At 40.0% G+C, this 18,349-nt stretch overlaps 1 protein-coding gene across 5 annotated transcripts in view; it reads right to left on the reverse strand.

Annotated features, from left to right (window-relative positions):
- Positions 1-18,349, reverse strand: part of ATP8A2 (ATPase phospholipid transporting 8A2) — a 313,460-nt gene that overhangs the window by 142,827 nt on the left and 152,284 nt on the right. For all 5 annotated transcript variants that reach the window (XM_074535255.1, XM_074535256.1, XM_074535257.1 and 2 more), the window contains one exon: positions 1,188-1,371. In XM_074535255.1, the coding sequence (XP_074391356.1) occupies positions 1,188-1,371 (184 nt within the window). The remainder of the gene's footprint in view (positions 1-1,187; positions 1,372-18,349) is intronic.

The raw sequence follows: 18,349 nt of genomic DNA on the forward strand, positions 1-18,349 counted from the left end.
AAAATGTAAAACTCGTTATGAGATACCAGAGACGATGGCTATGGCAGTTCCTATACTGGTATATATTTGGAATATGCCACTGCTCATGACAGAAAAACCTGGTTAAACTGCCTGAAAGTCTCAAGATAGATTTTGTGAAAGGTCTCAGTTATTCAAACCTGAAACTTCAGGTTCCTCAGTGTTCTTCATCAGAGGTCACAACAGAGCAGCAATACAAGACTGACACTTTGCTTCTCAGCAGGGTTACCACAATAAACAGTTATCTGTGCATACAGCAGCATTATCCCTGCCTTTTCAAAACCTCACCTCCTACTGGGAGCTAGCAAAAGATGGTAGTATTTCACATCACTTGGTAGAACAAATCTGACCATACCCTGCCAGAAGGGAACATGAGCGGAAGCTCTGGTCACTGAGGACACAAGGGATTGTCTCCTCTTCCTGTCAGTTTGATCTGGTTTTTCCCTGCATAGTCTCAAACACATGGAGCACCTCAGGTGTAAACAGTATTCACAGGATATTCATCAACTGAAGCATCTTCCTCCTTTCTTATTTTCCTTTCAAAATCCTGATTCTAAATTGTGGTTTCTTCAGCAGAACAAACAAAAATGGCTTTTAACTCCTCTTTTTAGCTGCAGTAATCAGTTCTGAACTTGATGAACTAGTTTAGGAGCACTCACCCCAAATAATGTTCAAAATAACACATGTAAAATGAAAATGCTGACCAGCTCTCTAGAACTGTGATCAGTTCTTTGATGCAACACAGGGGGCAAGGGGAAATAAAGATCGAGGAGACACCTCAAATTAAGAACTGCCCAACAGCCAGATTCTCACACACCTGATTATAGAGCCTACCCATAGTAAGAGAAGAGTTTACACCAAGTTACTTAAAAGCATATTAACACAAGCATCACAGAAATTGTTTCACCCTAATTACTGAAGAACCAAGATATTGCACAGTTGTCAGGAGGAAACTAAAACTTTGAAGAGAGGTGGGACTTTGCCCCGAAGAATACAAAATCATAACAAATACCCAAAATATTTCCAAAATATACAGACAGCTAGACAGCTGCCTGGAAAAAGAAACAATCAGAGATGCTTCTAGCTTAGAAGAAGCTGATCGAGCACTACATGGCTGCACAGTGCATTTCCCAAAGATGATATGGCAGTTGTTCATTCTTGCATCTGACCTGTGCAATGGCATAATCCGAGCAATTGGTTGCCTGCATGCCCTCATTGCCACTGATCCCCACTCCAACGTGAGCTGTCTGGATCATTCCTACGTCATTGGCACCATCCCCAATGGCAAGTGTTATGGCATTGACGTGTTTCTTGACCATGTCTACTATTTCGGACTTCTGTAGAGGAGATACTCTGAAAAGGAGAGAAAAAGGTGTCAGTTTCTCACATGCTGAGCTATGTGCCTTTCCCAAAAGGACAGCTGTAACCTACATTTAGAAGTAATCAAAGGCAGTTGCTGGAAAGTTCCTTTATTCAATAACTAAGCTTCAGAACCCGTGCCAAATTATTTCAGAAGAAAAAAGTAGCTTTAAAAATAGTTTCACATTTACCTAATCGGTGATAGTTGATGCAAAAGAGACCAAAGCTTTGCCTTCCTTACCCAGTCCCTCCTAACTGGCATAACACTGGTGATATTATATTGGGAATATCAATGCGAGTTTCTGCTTCAACTATGACAGTTTACAGATTAACAGTGCAGGCTTCCCTGCCTCCTGCCATCACCATATCCAAAAGGAGAAAGACCACAAATATATTCAGAGACACCTTGAATGGTCTACAAAAGATACTGCAGGCTTATTTTATTTCTGTTTAACATCTTTATCAATGAGCTCAATGAGGGGGATTGAGAACACCCTAAGTCAGTTTGCAGATAACACCAAGTTGGGTGAGAATATTGAACAGCTGGAGGGCAGGAAGGCCCTGCAGAGGGTTCTGGACAGGCTGGATTGATGGACCAAGGGTAGTTGTATGAGGTTCAGCAAGGTCAAGCACTGGATCCTGCACTAAGGTCACAACAACTCCAGGCAGCACTACTGGCAGAGAAACTGCCAGGCAGAAGAGGACCTGGGGGTGCTGGCAAACAGCAGCTGAACATGATCCACAGTGTGCCCAGGTGGCCCAGAAGGCCAATGGCATCCTGGCCTGGATCAGCCAGGTGTGGCCAGTAGGAGCAGGGCAGTGACCGTCCCCCTGTACTCGGTAATGATGAGGCGACACCTCAAGTTCAGTTTTGAGTCCCTCAATTCAGGAAAACACAAGTGAGGTGCTGGGGCATGTCCAGGGAAGGGCAATGGAGCTGGGGAAGGGTCTGGAGCACAACTCTCATAAGGAGCAGCTGGAGGAGCTCTGATTGTTCAGCCTGGAGAAAAAGGCAGCAGTACCTACCTAATGACCCTCTACAACCACACAAAGGAGATGGTACTGAAGGGGGGATGTCTTGCCCCAGGTGAAAGGTGGTAAGAACAAGAGGAAATGGCTTCAATTTGTGCCAAGGGAGGTTTAGAATGGATACGAAGAAAAAATTAAGGCAAAGGGTTGACCGGTATTGAAACAGGCTGCCCAGGGAAGTGTCACAATCCCCAGAGGTATTAAAAAGTCGTGTAGACGCAGCAGTGAAGTTTAGTGGTGGACTTGTCAGTTAGAATTATCCTGAAGGACTTTCCCAACCTTAATGATTCCCTTCCCTCATCCAGCTGACCTCCCCATTTTCCAGGCCATCTTTCCAATCTCAGACTATGCAGGTCAGATCAGAAAGCACAAGGGCGCTTTCCTGATGTCACAAATGTCTTATGTATGCAACTCTGACCTCAGCAAAGATGTTACTGAAGTCCAACTCCAAAAGAGAAGACTGTCTCCATTATATCTGAATATCCTCATCAGATTTATTGGCAGTTACTTTAACTTGATTCTTCTCTCATTTTATGTCAGTTCCAAGTAAATAAAAATTCATGGAATTCAGAGTTGATCTAGTCTAAATCAGGCAAGACTGGAAAAACACTCAGGACTAGGTTTCTAAATTGGATAAGACACCCAAAATGCCCTTTTGTCATGGAAAAGGTAGATCAGGTTACCAAATCATATGAGGTATTTTGGAAATACCTACATGTAGATTAAATATTTCCATTCTAGCCCCATCTGTACAAACAACCCTAATTCCTTTCACCATCAGTTTTAGTTAAAGTTCCAAATTATTTTGTATTTCCTTAAATAAAGCTTCAGACAAAACTTTTCCACATCTCAAGTCAGCCATGTATCACTCAAAAAAAAGTAACTGATAGCTAAAAGCTTTACTATTTAAATAGGAGGAGAATAGGGTGCTTAGGGAATAGGATAGACAGAGGATTTTTACTTGGCTTTTTTTTCAGAGTTCACATCCTGTGAGAGCAACTTAAATAGCCATTTAATAGATCCATCTGGATCACTGTTGATCAAAAAAAAAAAAAAAGGCAGAGTTATCTTGTTCACCATTATGCTTTATGGCCTTGGTTTTGTTTAGTAAATACCTAAATAGGTGTTTTGTTAGTAAATCACTCTTAAAATAACTTGATGAATGATTTGGGATAAAACAAACTTGCTAAGCTCAAACTTCATATGCAAACTAAACCACCTGAGAAGTCTAGCAGCTGTCCTGTTCCTAAAAGCCAAATACAGGAAAAAGTTGACAAAACCATAAAATTTACTTAATACCATTGGATAGATCTATCAGGCACTCCACTTTCTGGCAGTGAAAACACCACTTGGCACTGCAGAGACCCAGTTAAATTACCAACACAAAACCCCAACACACCAACTGCCTATGGAGCACAAAAGCTCTTGGTTTTTAATTATAAATCAGCTCTAAGTATCATCTACACCAATTTTTAACTTTTCTCTCATTCAGGCACACACAGTCCTCTGTCTGCCCCAGTACTCACATAATAAAATACTAAAACAGGGAGCAAGGAGTCAAAGGGACATCAAGCCATAAAATGGAAACTCCAGAGGGACTTGGGGCCAGCTGTGGAGGGTTTGGATTGACAAGTGCACAGACCCTCATTACCAGCCCCAGGGGCACCTCCAGTACACAGGACCAAATACTTTTGGCAGTCCTCTCATGCAATTATTTCTTCACAGCACAGCAAAGTAAGGCACATATCTGCTAACAGCCTTCCCAAACATACACTTGTCTTGGATTTTCAACTTATGTTCAATTACTTTTCAGTTACATAGCAATAGAAATATTGAAGAAGCACCCTGTTTTCAAATATGCTTAAAGGAGCAGGGGAAGCTAAAAAGACAAAATGTGAACAGCATCTCTCTGTAGTTTAAACTAGCAGCTTGTCTACAGACACTTCATACATGACCAGAATGTGGCAGAGATTCTCAAGCTTGTTCTAGTGCACACATGTCAAGCAAGCTAATGCAGCCTGTGTTCACTTCTGTGCCTACAGTGTAGATGTGGCTTCAGATTAGTGACCCATTATTTGGCAAGTCAAAGGAATGTCTCCATAAAAGAGCATTTATCAGCTACATAATGCACATAGAGTATGCTTTTACTGTCTTGACCAAATGAAGTTAATTATATCCACAGTTATGTAGCACCCTGTTAATGTTTAACATCCCCATATGCTTACTAAGGTTCAACAAACTACCAGAGATGCTACACATGCATTTTAAACACCACAAATATTTATGGACTTGGTTTAAGAAGATGAAATCTAAGACAAGATAACATGCTCTATAACAAGCATCCTCTCTGACACTTGAACAGCAAGTACAGCCCACAACCCCAGAAAACATATTTAGTTGCACACAGTACATTAGCTACAAAAGCTGCAAATTGAGATGATTACTGATTTCCTGAGGGGTTTTACACCTCTCCTCCTCCAAGTCACTGACTCAGCCTCCAAACCTCTTTTCCTCCTTGTAATCTGTTTGGTACCAACACACTGCATTAGGTGACATTAATCCCCTTAGCCAGATGATCAGAGCTTTGGTACAATTCTGCACATTTGATAAGGTGCCTACAGGAAGAAATGAAGATTATAGCACAGGATACTATTAAACTGCAGCTCCCCCAGGTATGGCACAAAGTTCACAAAGATTATGGATAAACGCATGAGTTCAAAGGAAAAAGCACAAGGAAAAAACTAACTTCTTTGAAAAAATAATCTGTAGTGACGGAACTGGTGTGTATCATTTGATGGAAGAGCCTGACTTTCACTGCAGAGCTCACTGCAACAGTATCAGGATGTAAGCCTTGCCTGGATATACATCCAAATAAGAATAAAGATATGAATAAAGCATCAGTTGCATCAAAATCTTCTGCTTACTCTTGTATTCATTCCCTAATCAGACATCAGTACTTCTTATAAAGGTTCTTTGAGTGCCACTCAGGAGTTCACTAAAATATTTTCATTTATACAGAATTTATTTTTATTGCCTCTGCTCAAAAATGTCTTTGAGCACAGACTGATTCGCTCCTTTACACATACTTGAGGAAAAAAAGAAGTCAAGTTTCAAGTACCACAACTGTAGCAATGGCTACAATCTGACAGGATCAATGTGGGATCTCAGCACCTCAGGACTGAGGTGCCAAGTCACCGAGACCACCCTTGGGGGGCTCGGGAGTCCTGGAATGTTGCCAGAAGTGTCTGGTGGCTGGACTTTGATCCTACACAGGAGACGACACCTGTATGAGGATAGGAGGATTTCACCGGGGTGAATGGTGAAGGGATAAGTTAACTAGAGAGTGAGACACAGGGTTTAGGATTTCTGTACAGGGGGGTTTAGAGAAGTAAGATGGAGGAATTGGGGCGTGTCCTGTCCTTCTTCTTCTCCTCCATCTTCTGTGGTGATGGTGGCACTTTGGGATTGGTCATTACTGAAAGTGCACCGGACAATAAGAATAAAAAGGATTGGGGAAAAATGATAAATATTGTATACGTAACTATGAGTATAAAGATAGGTGACCGCCCCGGAGGGCAGGGAGTGTGCTCATGGCTGACTGCTGAGCAGACCTCTGTCGGGCCAAGAGAAAATCTTTTAGATAAGCAATTAATAAACACCGAGACCGAGAAAAGATTTGAAGCCTCTTCTCGTCCTTTGAAGCGCGGGCTGCCCCAAGGCCACCCCGGGCCTTTCCAGGCTATCTAGACAGCCAAAAATCCGACAGATCAAGTCTTCAGATTCTTGCTCGAACTCTTCCCCTGACAATCTGAACTTAGCCTACACAGGCTACAAGAGAGCCTGAGGTCAAGACTTCACCTTTATCAAGTGCCTATCATTCAGCATCTGGCTGTGCAATACAAAGTGTCCATGGATGATGGCAGGGATACAAGAAGTTAGGTGGCAGTCATGCAGCAGAGCCACTCCTTGCCCACCTCTGGGACTTCCTTCTGGTAGCCTTGCTCTGGAGAAAACAAAAGCTAATATGGAAAACAGAAGGTTCTTGTCAGTCTCAAACTTGCTTAGTCTTTATCAGTATCTTTAACAGATTAGGACAGAAAGGGCTTTTCACCCTGAAGAAGATGTCTGCTGCCATCATACCACACTGCTTCCTCTCTAATGGGATGGGTAGAAGCAAGATAGGGCACAAATTATTACAGACCTAATTATCTATAGGTTACTTACATTCATAAAGAAACAGTGGAAAGAAGCAGGGGGTGAGTATTTTTCAGCTAACAACATACTGCATTGTTTTTATCAGTAAATACTTTAAGGTTCCTCTTGAACTTTGAGGAGGCTCATGAAAAAGTAGCACAGGGCACAGCAAAGAGCAGTAACACAGATGGTTTCCAATGAGGATATCAGTGGTTTCCCACTGACTTCTGCAGATCAGGTCTCGATGGCTTTAAATACTTAGCTTGCATTTGCTTCTTTAGCCTGAATAAACTTTTACAAGCAAAATTCTTACCTGACATGTTTTGTCTGTTCAGGAGAGTTCTACTTGTATGATCTTAGGTGCAAGGAGCAGGGAGATGGACTTACAGGCCCTTTCAAACTTGAGATATTCTACAATTCCACACATCATTTCACTGGGAGGTTTGTTCATGCTTACTTCATTTTTTTAAGAGATTTTAAGATGAAAGATCTTTGAGTTCAAATTTTTTCATCAGTAATACTTTATGGGCCAACCAGAGCAATTAACAAATTCTGTCATAATTTGGTGAAAAGTTTGACCAAAAAACCCACACAAAAGCCAACCACTACAAAAAAAACACAAACAAACAAACAAACAAACAAAAAAACACCAAAAAAAACAACAGTGATATTGTGAAGCGGTGGTATTTTAAAATCAATATCAAACATTTTATTTAGAAACTCATTTTGGTACCAAACTTTTTTAAAACCTCAAAAGTAGAAACAGGAAACCATCAATTTTAACCAAGCAAAGCAATGCAACAGAACTTAAATTTTTAATGTACTTCAGCTGATTTAAAACAATCAATTCCTTTACCACACACTTTGTGCAATCTACAAGTCTGTCCCTCTTATTCCCAGAGTCCATCTAATATATCAAGATGGATGCAGTCACAAATACAATAGGAAGAACAAAATCAGCACAATCCCTGTGTCACACCAGTCAACTACACTCCATAACATCCTGTCAGTAGGAAGTGATAAACAGTTTTCTTAATTCTGTCCCTATGCATACCTACATTTATTACAGTTACAGATGTAGGACAGCAACTGCTGGCAACTGTAAATAATAAATCTCACACAAGGCCCTTAAACTACAGCTGCATCACTGCAGATGCTTCAAAAAAGAGATTAGGTAATTTTTAAGAGATCAGTTTATATCCAGACCATCTTACAAGGCCATGAAGAGAGCAGTCCCACAAGCTCTTCCACACCTGTGCAAGGCACAGTTTGAGACCTATTGAGAGCCATCTCCTGTGTTCTGCCACATGTGTTGGGTTTTCTGGGGATTTTTTTTGTGGGTCCCTTCCACCAAAACAAGGAGACTAGAGCATTTCTCTTGAAGGTTGCATACTTTCCACTCTCTCAATTTGATACAAAATACTCGGAAGACACTCTAACCCATGCTTTTAGTTTTTTTAATGTTCATTTGTGAAAAGAGTAAGGCAAGGAAGGAAGCTGTTTCAAGCATTGCCTTTTTCTGCTTCCATGCCATAACAGGCATAAACACAAAGACATTGATGTCTTTAACATGAAACATGAAATTGATATCCTACTTCCTTGAAATGCCTTGTTAATGCAACACAAAAGGCCCTTAAGAGTTTACCTTTACTGCAGTGAACATGATTTTACCCTGTTCTATCATAAAATACACTAGTACTTCAAAAAAGCTCAGTGACCTCGTCTGCAGAAAAGGCAGATGAGAGAGCCCATAAAGCTGAGAGCTATGAATAACATTGTCACAAGTGTATGCATTGGTTCCCAGCAAAAAAGCAAGATAAATTAACACACCACTAAAAGTAATGTTTGGAAAAGAAGGAACATTACAATTACATTGTGTTCAGGAGTTCTTAATTATGCAGTTGATTTTCTCTTGACACATACGAGCCCCCAGATTTCAAGCACGTGTCACCCAAACAAGGATTAGGCCTAAATTGCAGCCATGATGCCCTGAGATATCTTGGATAATCTTACTTTCTTTTATAAAAGTGAAGAAAAACACTGATAATGTTGACTCAAAATGTGCTTTGGACTGAATACTTTACATTTTGCAATTTCTCTGAACTTCCTTCCCCTGCTGACAACATTCATAGGGCTGGCTGTGGTGCAGTACTTACGTTTTTGGAGTCAGCACTGAGTGAACTGATGGGATAATTTAATGTTCTGAGAAAGCACCAAAGGAATTCACCCAATTCATCCAACTACATACAAGTGTCTTCAACGGAGACATCTCTATCTGCACTAATCACACCACACTCCTTTTATAGTCAGAGAGAAACAGGCATTTCTGGAGTGCAATTCATCTGGCTTTAGACATGTACTTTTAAGGTTGTAGTTCATCTCCTCTCAAAACTGCTGCTTTCTTTCAATCAAGGTGAAGGGAGCTGAATATAAGTGGTTCACATGACAAAGTAATAAAATTTCACAGGATGAAGCCCTTCTTTTACATCACAGCAGGTCTAAATACCTTTAAATTAATCAAGTGCACAGGCTTTTGCTCTCCTGTTTTCTGGTAAGGTAGACTGCCTGCTTCCCTCCTGACATGCTGAACTGACTGGCACACCTTCCCTTCTTCTAAAATCCTCACTTCTTGACTCTGCTCCCAATTCTTGCTAATACTACTCTGTAGTCCCACCCCTTGTGAACAGGCAACCAGAAGCATTACCAAACATCGACTGGTTTCTGTAAGAAAAATCTCAGCTACATCATCCTTTGTCACTGCATTTGCAGTCTCACTTGTCCATACTTAAGTTTTTTCCTGAGCAGACAGTCCCCTTCAAACTGCTTCACTCATCCAAATTTATCAGACTGGTTAAAGTCTGTTTTTTTAATTTTAAAGAGTTTAACATCCTATTTCACCTATCATCAGGAGTCTCACTTCATCTTACAATAAATACCAAAAGAAAATCTTCCTTTAGTTTTTCAGTCTCACTGGCGTGCCAGACGCACACTTAACTTTCTGAGCAACATATATTACCTCTAAATTTCAGGTTATCCAGAGAAGGGTATTTTTGATGCCCAGCAGGGCTCTAAGTCAAAATACATGTACTTCTACATGCTCACAAGACATGGGGCAGTTTTTTAAATTTAATGGTTACCAAAGCAGTTCCTTCTGCATCACTCTAGATAGATTAGATATGCCTTCTTAATGTAAAGCTCTCTTTGTAGTTATAAAGGCCCTGAATCACACAGTCTTCTGAACAGGAAAAACACTAATTATTTTAGTATCTTTTTACCATTAAAAAAAAAAAAGGAAAAAAAAAAGGTTTTGCTAATTATATGGGGTGGTTTTTTGTAACATATGTTTCACAAGAGAATTTCTCACTTGCATTTCATATTTCAATAACTCATTTGCCTTTCACAGTTGCCACTGAAATGATCTTCAGAGGACAAGGGCTAGGAAATAATCTCTTTATGAGCTGGATTCGAGGTATTAAGCAGCGTAACATAAACACAATGTTCCAGGGAGTACAGGGTTAAGTTTCAAGTCAGCATCTTCTTCCTCTTTGATATCCCTCCCTGCATGTTTCTGTCTTGATTGCCCTTCCCCCAGTCTGCTTTATGGGGCAAAGATTAAATACAGAAAATCTAGTTTGGAAAACAAATTATTTAAAAAGTGATGAGTTGGCATAAACACCGTGTTGAATGAAAGACTATTTTGCATTTTAAACTATAATGGTCACTAGTGGTAGCAGCTATATGTTTTTTAAATGAAGCCAATATATGAAATTAATTTTGAGCTTCCCTCACCCCAAGCTGATTAAGGCACATAAATTCATTTCCATGCTAATCAGCCTGAGCAGTTCTCATGCAACACAGAAACCATTCTTTTTCTAACGACAGAGCAAAAAAATTTCAGTCTGCAAAACATACAGATTAGTCCTTTTATAACCTTGAGGACATGCACACAGAGCCAGCAGCCATGTATTTCACATAGCAGAGCTGTTTATGAAATTTTACAACACATGATGAAATTAAGTGATGATTGACACTATGCCAATTAAAACACATCAGCTCATTTAGTGAGCCTCTGCCTGTGGTGAAGCCAAAAGATTAATTGGAAGAGCCAGGGTGGGCACCCACTTCTAGAAACAAAGCAGCAATACTGTCAGAGCATCAGTCACACCACATACATGGCCATCACGGAATCATAGAATTGTTGAAGTTGGAAAAGACATACAAGATCATCAAGTCCAACCATTAGCCCAACACTGCCAAGCCCACCACTAAACCACATCCCAAAGTGCCACATCTACACATCTTCTAAATACCTCCAGGGATGGTAACTCAACAACTTCCCTGGGCAGCCTCTTCCAATGCCTAACCACAGTTTCAGTGATTTTTTTTTTTTCCTAATGTCCAATCTAAACTTCCTTGTGCAACTCAAGGCCACTTTCTCATGTCCTCTCACTTGCCACCTGTGAGAAGAGAATGAGCTGCATCTCCTGGTAACCTCCTCTCAGAAGCCTGATGGGTGCTGTGCTCCTCCACTCAACTACAGCTCAGAAATATAAAATAAAGCAGCTTTGGACACCATCACTGTTGTAAGCTACTGCTGCTTTCAGGATCAAATATGTAAGAAACAAACTACAAACACTGACATGGAAGGAAGATGAAGGGATATGTAGCCAGTAGATTTGAGTGAGTTTGCTATTTCAGTAGCTCTACAAACACTGAATTTTTTTTCTTCCTTCTGAATTCTAGTAACTCTGCATGATTTTTCTCCCTCACTGTGAAATGCTTCCCGGAATTTACTATAAAAATGCATATAAGTTATCAACTTTCAACTACATGTTATAGTTCAAAAGCCTAGCATATCTGAATTATATGCTCTTGGAACAGACAAGACAGACACAATCTGGCACAGGGCATTTACACAAAAAAAAAAAAAAAATTAGACCATTTTTATATAGGAACACCATTGACCGCTCGAAGTCTGACTAGGACTGGCTCACTCTTGGTCAACTGTTAAATCTGTGCTGTGTACAAACAGGTTAGGCATTAACTTACAGTAGAATATTCATAGCATTCTCACTACTCCCAAACACAACCTGAAAGAAAGGAACTTGACATTAACCTCTAACCTCAGACTAAATACAAGCAACACTGTTTTAAAATATTATTCCTTTATTTTTCTTCCTTCCCCTCCTCACTCTTTTCTTAGCAAGGTCATTTATTTACTAAGCCTATGGTTAAATCACAGCATTAAAATACAGTATCCAGGGCAAGGAGGTGATTTTTACAGTCTTCATCCACAACCTATACTCTAAGTTCTTATTACCAAATTTACAACCACTAACACAGCCACATTCTGGGGCAATCTGTTAGCCTCAAACACATGGTTCAATATATACACAGATCTTGTTTAGGACACCGAAGTGTCCTGTGGTTTGTAAAAACAACACTGATATGTAGCAGCTGCTTCTGTAAGAGCAAAACAGAAGAACAGATGGCAGAGTGAACACAACACATATTGGTCCCTGCACCCATGACTGCCAAGCACCTTCCAGGGATGAGGACTCTGCTGCAGAGAAGAGCATGTGAAACCCAAGCCATGCATCAAGGCTGTCTCAGGAGGCATGAGCACACCCCTTGCTGTAATGGTGGGGGCAACTGCTGGGCAAGAGGAGACCAACCTAGTCCAGTCTCCCCTCTGCCATACTGCCTGAGCAGGCTGTCCTCAGAAACTTCTGCAGGCATTTTGGTGCAGTCAGGGGATACTTCAACAGCCCAGGATGAACACACAGAGTCCAGTGTCAATACCTGCTCCTTAGAGCTCCTATTAACAGTGTGTACATACACAGCATGAAATGCTTAACATACAAGGAAAGGCCTCACAAAACTCAATTCCCTCTTCCCAAACTTGTGTTGGCTTCAGAATTATGTGTCTTGAAATCTCCAAGCTGGCTACCTTGCAGTTACTGAAAGGGATCGTCAAGAGTTTCAACAAAAAATTCATGAAAGAAATTGCAGCTTTGATTTCCTGAATGTGTCTCAACTGCTCTTCTTTTACACATATCCATATTCATAATCACAGGAATTCCTTATCCATATTCCTAACCACAGGATCACCCATACCAGTACAGAGCTTAACGCATGACTGTACTCCATGGAGTACAAACAGTTTAAAAAAGCACAAGTGTTTTGCTTAATATAAGAAACTAGGCCAACAATTTTGCTTCCTGAGTTAGGCTAAGAATACAGAACTAGGAGCCAGGTCTTCAGATTGTCAAACATTTTCATTTTTACAGAAAGAACACCAAATGCTGCAGTTTGGTAACATACATGTCAACCTATCACAGGACAGGCTTAATTAGTACTAAGCTGCCAAGAGGAATCATGCCTTCCACCACTATTTTTACTTAAGGGAATAAAGACAGACACAGGAATAATCATACACAAGGATCTTTGAAAGAGCACAGAGAAAATAGGTGCATTTATGTCAACTTTCTCCTGAAAGCTGGCAGAAGGACATTGCCTGAAGGACCTTCTTCCCTGGACAGAAAACCAGCTTTGAAACATTTCAGCAGGCATTATAATGAGCCATTTCCTATTAACTTGTGGTCTTTTAAGGTGAACTGTTGGGCAACGGATAGGCAGAGTGAAGGAGCAGCACATTACTGGGTCCAGAGGAGAGCACATTTCTTCCATATGCACTTCTTTACCATATCAGCCTTAGAAGAGAGTTGTTCTCCCACTGCTACAATGATTTTTAAGCACTGGGCTTCTTCAGACCATTAGTGCCACAGCAATACTGAATTGGACCACATCCAAGCCACAAGCATCAATGACATCTAAAGTATCAGAAAGAGCTACCTTATTATTTATTGCTAAGGTAACATCTATGTCACCCATAGCCTCAGCTACAAATCGAAGAGCTAAATAAGCCAGACCACATGAAACATCTTATTTAAAAGATACCATAAAACTTGAGACAAAAAAGGAATTGCTTGAAGTTGAACTGTACTCACTGATGCTCTTCATGACTTAAGCAAGATTAAAAGCAAAAAACCTGGGAGAAAAAATGATGAGTTGCCCATGCTGAAAAACTGATGGGCTCAAAAGGAAACAGAAAAGCAGCTTTTGTGAGTTAGATAGGATACTCTCCATGTGTACCAGAGCATATCAGTACAGCTAAGCTGATGGTTTCTTTTTTAAATCCAGCCATGAAAAGCAGGTCAGCTTACAGTAACTTCTGTCTAGAGAACAGCTTTAAGCCTATGCATGCACACATGACTTAATAATATGGCTTTTGTAGCAGCATGCAGTCAACGGTCAATTTACAAGGTACATTTTGTTTTATCGTCTAGTTTAAAGGTAAGATTTGGAAGCCAAAGTTCACTAAAATCTCTTCAAGATATATCAGAAGTTGATAAGGTTTTATGTTTCACATACTGGCAAAATTCAGGTAACAGCAATTAATTTTCAAATACAACACACTGAAAAATCCTACAGCCAAACAGCTATGGAGGTAAAAAAAGAGCCTCATGTTCAAATATGACCTGGCAACTGGAAAGCAAGATCTCAAAATACACTGCAGAAGTGGAACACAGATGTGACAATGTGAAAAGTGCTCAAATTCAACAGACCCAGCAGACATATAATGAATGCCTTCTACAAGCTGGTCTACACTGCAGGATAGAAGGCATGTGCATAATACCTTTAAACAAACTGCCTGAGAGCCTGGAGGAAAGAGGGGATGGATGGGGGCAATACACAAGGGGCTGATCTCAAGTCTCCTAAAATCAGATGTGCCAATGTATTGGTAATGACAGCTGTATATGAAAATCCACTGTAAGATTTTGCTTGGCACAGCCAAAGAGGCTTTGCTGTCTTGCTGGGCTACTGGCACTCACCTTCAGGGCACTACCTTTTCTTAAACTAGGATTTTTTTAAGTGATTACATTTTGTACACATCTATACAACTTTCTATACCCCATTTCTCCAAACAGGGTCAGAGCAGCCTTGCCAGGAGTTTGCTGGCAGTGATGTTCAAGGTATAATCAAAACCACAAAACTCCAGGAGGTCACAGCTACTCTAATCTAACATGAAAGTGTTCAAAACACTCATTTTATGAAGATGGAGAGAGATTATATGAGCAACTCTCCCATGAGCATAATGGAAAACTATCAAGATCACAAACTACTAATTACCTTTAAACTCATACTTGACTGTGACTTAAAAATCAAAGTTAACAATTTGGATTTAAAAAACCTGTAAAAACAAATTGAATGCCAAAAAAAGTCAATTCCTAAATTTTCTGAATGTAAAAATAAGACAAATAATTTACACAGAACAGAAAATCTGCTTATTCTCTACATGCACTTGGGCATAATAATACTGTAGATGCCCTGCCATATAATTTCTAGGTGTACAGATTTTATTCATGTTCACCTTGTTCAGTAAAAATAACACCCCAAACATAACAAACCAACATGTTGGTGCAGGGCAGAGCAATTAGCCTGAGGACCCAACAATTTAAACATATTAGAGACATAACTAATACATCATACCTCATCTAGGATAAAGTTCACAGGGTAAGAACAAGCATTCAGTGTCAAAGTGGCAATGGTCAGAAGTACCATGAGGTTCCATCCTGCTCAACTTCCTCAGTAACAGATGCTGACGAAAGGGATACCCTCAACAGATCTGAAGATGGTGCTGAACTAGGAAGACTGGATTAGAAGGAATCAAAGGACTTTTACTGAAAGGAACATTCAGAAAATCAGGGACTGAGCTAACGAGCATCACAGATTTCAGACAGAGAAGGACTAAGCTCCATATCTTGGAAAAAATAACTCCATGTACTAATGCAGGCTTGAAAATGGTCAGCCCATGATCTGGTTATGGTGGGCATTGGGTTCTGTGTGAGCCAGAAAAACAACCTTAGTGTGATCAAGGCCCACCACGCACTAGAAGTGAACCAGGACCCAAGTGTGATGAGGACAGACACAAGTTATTATCAGTCTTCTCCTCAGGACTGGTGAGGTAAAATCTGTAGGACAGTAAAAAGTCCAGCAGAAAATGACAAAGATGGTCTGAGGTCTAAATACATAACATGTAAGAGAAGGTTGTGTCACCTGAGCTTGTGCTTCTGTTCAACAACAACATTGCACTAATGTATAACCCAGAGTTACCTCAAGAGTTTCCTGTCACATCAAACAATGAAACATGGGCCAATGCCACAGATTGAAAAGAGCTGGACCTACACCTGAAATCTCACTTTAGTGACAATAGAGGCTCTTCCCTATAAAAGACTAGAACAGTTCCTGAAGAGGACTCCCATGTGATTCTGTCACACAGTGAGGCCTGGGTTCCAAAGAGGCATGTACTTTGTGTGCTGAAGGTCTCCAGTGAGACACACCATAACTGGGCACTGCAGTAGATACGTGACCTCATCTCATTCCCCTGCATGTAGTCATCACCCCATGCTATTGGAGCATCTTCCCAGGGTAAAGAATCTTCTCCTTCAAGCCTTGCCCTTTCCTCATTCATCAGCACCATCACATCACTCCCTTTCTCTTGCCTGAATAACCCACTGGTATTGAAGTAATATAAATAACTTTGTGCATAAGTTCTTTAACTTGAAATTTCTGTGTTTTGCAGTGCATGCAATAGACTTGGCAACTTTTAAGCTAAGAGCTCTTTGGGTAGACACCACAAAATTTCTTGGTTATTTTTATGCCATAGACTACTCAGTTTTAAAAAAACCAAAGCATCTGGCATAAAAGCCAATCCATCAGAAGAAATAAACATATCTCTTGAGAAAGCTAGACAGCTGGTGTAGACTCAACAGAAACTGCTCTGGTCCAGCAAGAAGTTCCACATGGTAAAGATGATTTCCAAGATGGTCAGCTCTCAAGCACTTACATTTTTAGCACTCTTCACATTACTGTTTCCAAACTGAGCAAAAATTAACATCCTAATCTCATAAGTTCATGATGTCTGATCATAACCTACTTCTCAAAGAAAGACCTTGTAGTAACAGACATTTCTAGTTTCTTTCCCTTATCTTTGCTAGATGAAGGAAAATGAGAACTAGATCTAATTCTTGCAATTTAAGAAAAATTAGCATGAATAAGTAGGGGAAGTGGAAACTGTTCGCCTTGTTTTTCTACAAAACTTAAGCATATATATATTTGAGTTGGAATCTTCCTAAATGCAATGTCTCATATGTTTACAAGTAAGGCTGACCAAAATACCAAGGGTTCAAGAAGAACAAAACCTTTTTAAATTACATTGGGCCATAATTATCATAGTCAATGCTAAGTTCTACAATAAGATTTCCCAGTCTTTTATATCTCAGACACAATTTTATTGATTTCTGTCCCTTCCCGTGCTTCACTACTTATCTGTGACATTCAAAAACAGCATTAAGTGAGACATTAGAAGAGGCACAGATGCATTTTAAGTGGCTCTTTACTCAATTTAGTAGCTGACAGTAATCACTACAAACCCAGTCAAAAAACTAATCCTTCATGGAATTTAATGAGGCTTGAAAAAGGTCCAGACGATTAGTCAGTCCTCTGTAGAACTGGGTTTTCCCAGTAAGTTCATGTGAAAAAGTTTCCAAGGGAAGTCACATCCCCATGTCATGCACAAATTATGAATATTCAACATTACCAAATGTCTTAGCATTATTATTCTCAGTAAATTGTACAGCAGGAGATAAAGAAATCAACTCAGTTGTACATGCTAATCAATGAATGAAGCAAACCACCACAAGAGCAACTGAGGGTCCTTTCCCCATCTGTAGCATTCATGCAGCTGCTAAAGACTAAAGGAATTGAAAATTCAAAAAGAGGGGGGAGAAGAGGGACCCTTTCACGATGTGGTCCAAAACTGGAATAACTGCTAGTACAAACAGGCTTGCTTTCAAATACATGTGGGTCAGAAGTAACAGCACAGCTCAAAGCAGTGGCAGTCATACTGTTTACTCTCTTTATGACATAAAAGCCTTTTCCTCTGTGAACAGCTCTTAATGCAGAAATATCTGAACGTATGCTAATGCCCAACAGAGCAATAACTTCCTCTGATTGATTCAACAGTACTCAAAGTACCACGAAAAAAGATCAAACCAAGTATTATACAAACAACCCATGTCTTCAATATGGTATGTGTCAGCATGAAAGCTGAAAGGAGCTGAACAAGCCAGCTACTAACGTCTTGCATGGTTCTGAAAGTGGCAGTGTTCTTAAGTGCTTGGAGATAAAAGTGTTTTTCTCAACTTGTCACATCAATTTATAGAGCTCTGTAATATAATGAAAGCTCTTTGATTTAACTTGATTTATGAAGCAAAAGCACTTCTAGTGTCTTCAGAAAAAGCATAGGAGTTTACAATAAACACAAGATAATTGACTAATTTTGCAGCCAGTTACTCTCCTGAAATCATAATTAGAGAAAACAAACATGACCTCCCACTTCCTGTTTTATGCTACTTAAAATTCCTTCTTCTTTCTTCCATTTCACTAACTCACCTTTCTTTCAACATCCTTTCACTGGAGAGATTCCAGTGACAAACTCCTCTGGCATTACTTTAGGGAAGACATTTTCCACTTTCCACCACTAGTTCTAACACTATGTTTCTCTACTCAGCTGCTGCAGCGTTCACAGAAGAACACTAAGACACACAAACCCGAACCAATGGTGTATGACTCTTTCAAGTGTGCCAGAAGTAGTACAAAATCTGGCTGAAATGTATTCTGTTTT

The sequence above is a fragment of the Zonotrichia albicollis genome, chromosome 2, assembly GCF_047830755.1.
Source record: "Zonotrichia albicollis isolate bZonAlb1 chromosome 2, bZonAlb1.hap1, whole genome shotgun sequence".
Lineage (NCBI taxonomy): Eukaryota > Metazoa > Chordata > Aves > Passeriformes > Passerellidae > Zonotrichia > Zonotrichia albicollis.